Consider the following 7530-nt stretch of genomic DNA (forward strand, 5'->3'; position numbering starts at 1 on the left):
TAAATTTATAAAGTATTGAAGTGAGATACAATATGAGCATTATAAAAAAAGTTAAAACTTTTTATTTTTAAAATAATAAATATTTTAAAACAAATTGAAATAATTAAGAAACGTTTTTTTAGAGGAAAGCAAAGAAAATATAGTCAAAAGAAATTAAAGAAAAAAATATATGTAAAATCCTAAAACAAATTTAAACAAACCCACAACTCGATTAGTTTTATCTTGGTCTTAATTCGGTCTAAGTTGAGCAAAAATTTCCACTTAAATTGATTTAATTCAATTATATATTTTTTAATTTGATTTTGTTTCTTTGATAGGATTCAACAAATCCAATAGTAATTATGCTATTTATTATTTAATTATAAATAATTCAGATCCAATAATAATTTATATATAAAAATAAAAAGTGATACAAATAATGTAATTTATAAATTATAAAAAATTAGGTTTTTCTTTTTTTCATGACAAAAAGAAGAACCCTTGAAAGAGATCATTATATCTCTTCTCATTTGACCGTATAGAAGTTTGATCTCCTTCAAATTTATTATATTTTCACCTCACATATGCAATCTCACTTGTTTTTTGAGATATATATATATATGAAAATCGAAATACCTTTAGATGATTCAGCAGTGGCTTCAAATTTTTGTTTATTTTATTGCTTGAAAATACTAATGGTCAAGGCGATTGAGTATTATTTTAAAAAGTTGATAAACTAAAAAGTCTAAATTATAATAAAAAAGAAATAATTAAGAAGTCTAAATTGTCGGTAGCAGTAATAAAGAACTACTTCTAATTAAGAAGTTTGACTACCACCATAACATTGTATACTTGAATTCTTTGCTCATCTTATTTCATTCCCTGTACACCAATTGTAAAAAAGCACAATATCTCATGGAATGTTTTAAGGAAATTAATATGTTTTTAACATCACTTTTAATATAAACAACCTTTATATAATAAATAAAAATTTACTATATTTAAAAAAATAAATCTACTTTCATTCAAAGTTTATTTATTATGTATACATTTTAAAATTAAAATTGATAAAAATAATGTATGAATTAAATTCTCTCTTGTTATAATAATTTTACTTTTTACTTACATCTTTATTAATTGTATTATAAATTTTAAAAATTAAAATTATCACTTAACTTTCTCTTATTTACTTTGTATAAATTTTTATATTTTTCATAAATATTAATTTTATATTTATAAAAATCATCTTAATTTTTTAAATTTAAAATTTACTTTTAAGAATTTTATTTCTTAAATTTGTTTATTAATATTTATTAATTATTGATATTTAACTAAAAAAATTTGACATTATACAATAAAATACCTATGCATCTTATAAGTTATTAAACTAGTTTAAATATAATTATCAATAAAAATTTAATTTTTAATAAGTAATTTAAGACATTAACCAACAAGATGCTATCAATTACAATAACTATGTATGGAAGATTTAAAGGTGAATGATGGATTGAAGAGATGAATGAACATTTGTGATTTTGTATGTTAATTCCCTGTGGAGCATTTGATGCTCTCAAGCACTTGACCCGGCCCCAAATACTTTAGAAATCTGAATACTATATGTTCATATGATACATGCTCATGAAGTAATCATATACATATCAACATCAAACACCTACTATTCAATTAATTAAAATGCTTATATAGCTGCAGCATCAGCATGATGTATAATTCTAAACTCGTTAGAATCGTTGATATCTGGACAGGAAATTTTGCCATTATATAGGACTGACTATATTATTTACTCATTATATAGCTTTATATATTTATACATACCCTTTATCAAATACGAACTACTATAAATTTTGAATTTACCAAGTATCATTAATATTTTTCAATCATTGCACAGCATTGCTGTTATTTAATAAATTGATAAATATGATTATGTATATGCAATTAGAAATTCTAATCGCTTGGTTCATCAAAACTGTAATGTTATACTTGTTGAGATTATAATGGTAATTGGAATGGAAATTCATAAATCATTCTCAAAATCTTATACTTTAACGTCTAATTAAGTTGTTTTGGTAACTCTTATCAAAATTCTTGAAGAAAAAAAATAACAGGGAGGAAAACACTATACAAGTCAGCGAATCCTTAAGCTGAGGTCATAGTGATTTAGTCTCCTCTCATTGCAATTGTCTCTTCTGATTAATTAGCCCCACGAAAGTGACAGTTTCAAGATAATTAACTTTGCTTTTGTTTTAGCTTTTGCTTTGTTTTAATGTGTTTGACATTGCACTTAATACAAACTTTTTCACCTAAACAAAAAGTTAATAATAAAATTCAAAGGAAATGCTATTGCTAGAGATTCAAACGTTAGAAGACAATGTTATGACTGAAGAAAAAATATTAATTAACATTTTATGAGCAAAGGTAAAATTCATTATTTGAATTTCATATTTTCTTTTAGTATGAATGATAAAACTATGTGTGAAACGTATATGTATTACATCAGATTGGCCCATCAGCTGTACCTAAGAAACAAAATATACTGCTTAATTAATCACATCGTTATAAAGCTTAAAAATATATTATGAAAGCCAGGATCACCTAATCCGTTATTATTAATTTTCGCTGCTACTGTTATGAATAGATAATTGCATCAAAGATTTGGTATATAGACAAAAAATATTTAACTTACTCTTTATTGATTTCCTAGTCCATTATTGTGGTGGTTGTGGAGAAGATTTTTATAAGAATTATGATATAATTTGGTGCATTAAAAATAAGGCTTACATGACCAATGATAGCTACTCCTTCAACAAGACTTGTTTTTTCTTTTTTTTGGTTTTTAAGAGACCATTATAAAACTTTGTGCTAATTATACGTTTCTGCTACTTGGAGCACCAACACTAATGCCAAGGTGGATTTAGAGTGGTGGTGTTATCTCATGAAAATTTCTCAATCATAAAGGTATAGATGAAATGACCCTATTTGAGATTTCATAACATCTCAATCCATCATCTAATTTAACAAAAAGAAAAATTCCATCCACTAACTAAAATTAACTACAAATATTTATAAGTTTCAATTACAAGTCCCATTTTCCTAATATATTGGGACCTCATGGATGGGTATATATTAATAGCTAAACAACACATGTATAATGCAAGTACTCACCATGACTTGAAACAATGGATTACATCTTCCCCCTTATGCTTTCTTTTTCTTTCTTTTTCTTTAATTCTTTTCCCTTGTTGGCATTGTGGGGGAGAGGATATAAGGACTAAAGTAACATATTAGTAATTGTTCCACATGTGTGGCATACCCACTTCAGATAAGTAACTCTCTGAACTTCCTTCTCCTAAACTTGGTGACCCTTTTAGACTTTGGTTAAGAGGATTCCTTTCCATCTTTGTGATCTGACTCAAAACAGCTTTTAATACTTTTCTGTCACAGGATAAAGGGTCTAAGCAATAACCCAAATTTGGTGCTCCTCCATATGCACTTGTAGCATTGTTGATTGGCAATTTTGGCTCCACAGTAGTTATGTGGTTGAAAATGGGGTTTGTTTGGTTTTGAGAGAAAATGGAGAAGCAGGGCACTTGCTCAAATTCATCTGCATGAGTTTGAGCTTGATCAAAACTAATGTAAGAGTCCATTAATGCAGGGAGAGTTGAAGAGCCGGTGTCATCATAGCAGTTACCCATACTAGGCTTTGTTGCCACTTCTCTATTTTTGTAGAACACCCTACACAAAACCCAGTCTTCCTGCATGTACACAATTTGCAAATTTTCTTGAATTAGAGAACATTAAGGTCTTCAACCAATGGATGTTACAAAAAGTTAAGAAAGTGAAAGGAAATCAAATTAGGAAAATGATAACAAGTACTCTTAGTACACCGGAAAAAGAATACAAATAAAAACATTTTATTTTAAAAAAGTAAAATTAATTTTTTAATCAATATTCTTAAAACACTGCTTCACAAGACCCATCAAATAATATGTAATGTTTGCTCTAAAAGCACATAAAAAGCCTTTACAGATGGAAGAATTTGGTGCTTTCATACATTAGTGTTCAATAAAAAAAATTCAAAGGGGGGATCTTCTTAGGTCAGCTACCCAATATCTTTTGTAGTCACATTCTAGCCAATAGCCAGGTGAGACAAATTTGGTTTCGGTACAGAGCAAAAACTTATTCCAAAAAGTCAAAAGTCTTTCATTTTTTTATTTGCAAATCACAAGTTGCCTCCCTGCTTCATGCAAAGGAAATGAAACAAGGCTAACTCCAAAAATCTACATATAAAAAATCAATTTTCTTTATATTAACCATTCAAAGTTGCTAATGGAAAAACAACCCCCTCCCCCCAACTCATTTTGGTCCAATACACATTGAAATAAAATGTTAACATAACATAAAATACTATAGATAAATGCATATAAAAATATGCAATTTTATTTAAAGTAATTTTATACCTTGGAAGAAGAAAGCTTAGGAGGGCCATGTGGGCCTTCAATACGAAATTCATGCATGACCCACTCAGTTTTTCTCCCTTTGGGTGCTCTTCCTTGATAGAACACCAAAGTCTTCCTCATCCCAACAAGGGTACCCTTCCTAAGGATAGCCCTATCCTTCCCTGTGGCCTTCCAATACCCTGAAGCAGTGGCACGATTTGTACGTAGCCCTGTTGCATACTTTCTATCTCGTTGTGTATAGAAATACCATTCTTTCCCTCCCACACATGCTGTTTCTGCACAATCATAACATCACAATACTATGATTATGAAACTATGCTTTAGTTATACCTTTGCTAATTAAAAGTGTACATTACTATGTGGTTGAACAATAAATAGTCAAATGTATCAGATAGAAATCTGGGTGGTGTTGTCATTATTAATATTGTTATTTGTGGTATAATCTTTGGATTTCAGTAAGATGATGAGGAACATGCGCAGTTAGGTCAATACGGTGTGTCAAGTCAACTATGACTAGTTAAAAATAACTGTTTACATTAACAACATTATCTTTTAGTTAATATAATCCTAAAATTAAATACCCTTGACTTTCTTTTCTTTGTCTTATTAGAATTGATCATTTTGATTGTGGAAAAAACAGGGAAAGCAAAATTGTTAAAGATATATTCTATCAATTGCCTTATATATAGACTTTGAGAAATACAAAAACAAATAGGTCTTGTTGGAAAGGAATTATTATTATTATTATTATTTAAATGCAAATTATTCTAGTTACTATTTAGATAGGGCCGTATGTAATTAGCTTCTTCCATTAATTATTTTTGTTTCTTGTGATTTGCCTATCCTTATCAGTTTCTTTTCATATATGACATGGTTGTATAAAATACAAAACTAATTATGGTAATTTCATAATCAGACAGTTGATATTATTTCCAAAATAATGTAAATTATGAACATATGGCCTAGCATACCAAAGCAATGTTGACCCATCATATCAGGTCTGGAAATCTTTTTTCTCCTTGTTTATAAAAAAAAAATTGTTAATAAGCATCACAATAATTTTACCGTTAATATTTTAAGTAATTTTTTAAAATATTAAAATAGAAAAATATTTAAAAAATAAACATAGAAGAAAGCCTTTTTTTTCCTACTTGTAAATTTTAAAAAAATACAAAGAGGGGATTAATGTTGCTTATTTAGTAAACAAATCACTTCAAAGTATCCAACCACTAAGAAAAAACAATAATCAATAATACAAGTAAAAAGGAACTTGTAAATTTAATTGTATTGCATATGATAAGTCAATTATCACAGTATATTTGCTTTTGACATGAAAGTACAATTAGATTTGGTGAGATCCAGCTAGAATAATGGTAAGGCTTGAGAATTCAATCACTTTACTATGACATGTAAGAGATCATGTTCATGTTCATGTGCAGCAAAGATGTGTTATTGCAATGAAAATCATTATTTGCATTATTATGTGTGAAAATCACTTTCAAACACTTTATAATAGGACAAGTTCAATGTGTCAATTTATTCAAAACTCAAAAAAGCTTTGAAGGTGATATATATCTGCAATAAGCTTTGGATAATGTTACAATATCAACTCATATAATCATATAAATATATATGAACTTTAGAGCTTCCCATTCAAAGTTGCCAACCTGAACTGTGTATATCTCTTTCCAAGGTGTATGCACATGTACCATACAATTGTTTCAAACCATTAATTATTTATAAGTACGGATGAAAATTTCAATTTTTATTAAAATAATACTATTTTCTAATATAATATTTAACTTTATTATTATGATATATATTACATAAGCGCAGCCACCTGTACATACCTATATGTGTGAATGTGGCTGGGATTGAAATTAAAGTTATGACCCACATCAAAACACAAAGAGGCCTATTTCAACATGACCCACATGAAAATGCAGACTGAAAATAATGTTATGTGCTGTCCAATTATTCCACAAGGAAGAAAATATTCAATTAATATTTAGATCATATAGCTGGTATTATTGATCCAGAAATAGAGGAAAATAAAATAAAAAGTACATTAGTTTCCATCTAGCTAGCTCTTTCATTAATCGGGTTAAGGGATCAAAACTTCATGGACTATTCTACATAACTTATATTAATTTCTTAGCCATTAGAATTTAGAGTTAGGGTCTGGCCTACAAAAAATGAAATTTAGTTAAACTTACAAAAAGTTTCAATTAATTTTGTCATGAATTGATTTGTAACAATGAAAGCTTCGAGGTGTTCTATAATGTCTCATTAGTCACAGATGGCAGGCATCATTTCCCTGTCAAAACACACACAAGTGCATGTACAGATTGGGATCTATTATAGCCATTGCAGTTGCTATCATCACCTTACCCCACACATACAATTTAACCCTTATCATATTATAAAACAAGAGGAATTCAACATAAATGAAAGTAACAACTCATTTGTACTTTACCAACCGTAACAGCAAACTGAAAATCAAGCATGCTGCATGTCCATCTTAATTAGCACCATCAAGGGTGCCTCAGTGTGAGATAAAACAATATACAAATAAACTATAGGCAATTTCTTGTTCAATTACATAACCCAATTAACAATTTTTTATATAGACACACAAGGAGGAAAAAAAAACTATGACTTATGTCCAAGTACAAATTTGTATAAAGTTTCCAAAATGAATATGTAGAGGAAGAAATCAGCATGCCATGTATAATATATGATGCAATAATAATTATATATATTAGAGAATGCATGATAATGAGGAGAAAGAGAAGAGTTGTAATACTCACCAGGAATATCCCAAGGCTCACACTTGTTAAGGTCAACGTCAATCATGAGAAGGGAATCACTGTGTGTAACCTTCTTCATCAAATAATCACAGACAAGCTCTTCATCTCTAGGATGAAACCTGAACCCTGGTGGGAGCTTAGACTCTACCATGCTTATGTTGCTCATTTTTGTTTGAATAAAGGTATAGATAGCTATTAAGAGATGGAGAAATTGAGGGAAAGAGAATAGAGAAAAGAAGTTGAAAGTTGAAGTGAGAAATTTGAGA

At 28.6% G+C, this 7530-nt stretch overlaps 1 protein-coding gene across 1 annotated transcript; it reads right to left on the reverse strand.

Moving 5' to 3' along the window:
• Window positions 1-2862: 2862 nt before the first annotated feature.
• Window positions 2863-7530, reverse strand: LOC113856141 (NAC domain-containing protein 21/22-like). Its single transcript, XM_027487827.1, has 3 exons — window positions 7265-7530; window positions 4455-4729; window positions 2863-3749 (listed from the first exon to the last, which is right to left on the reverse strand). The coding sequence occupies exons 1-3, from the start codon at window positions 7428-7430 to the stop codon at window positions 3279-3281; spliced, it is 912 nt and encodes a 303-aa protein (XP_027343628.1). The 5' UTR covers window positions 7431-7530; the 3' UTR covers window positions 2863-3278.

The sequence above is a fragment of the Abrus precatorius genome, unplaced genomic scaffold, assembly GCF_003935025.1.
Source record: "Abrus precatorius isolate BTA unplaced genomic scaffold, Abrus_2018 Scaffold11, whole genome shotgun sequence".
NCBI lineage: Eukaryota > Viridiplantae > Streptophyta > Magnoliopsida > Fabales > Fabaceae > Abrus > Abrus precatorius.

Bases quoted from the DNA above. Each gene is read 5' to 3' on its own strand.
- LOC113856141 (XM_027487827.1), bottom strand. From the start codon at position 7,430: ATGAGCAACATAAGCATGGTAGAGTCTAAGCTCCCACCAGGGTTCAGG. The intron at 4,730-7,264 runs GTGAGTATTACA...ATGATTGTGCAG, and splicing joins TGAGCCTTGGGATATTCCTG to AAACAGCATGTGTGGGAGGG. The intron at 3,750-4,454 runs GTATAAAATTAC...GTGTACATGCAG, and splicing joins CTAAGCTTTCTTCTTCCAAG to GAAGACTGGGTTTTGTGTAG.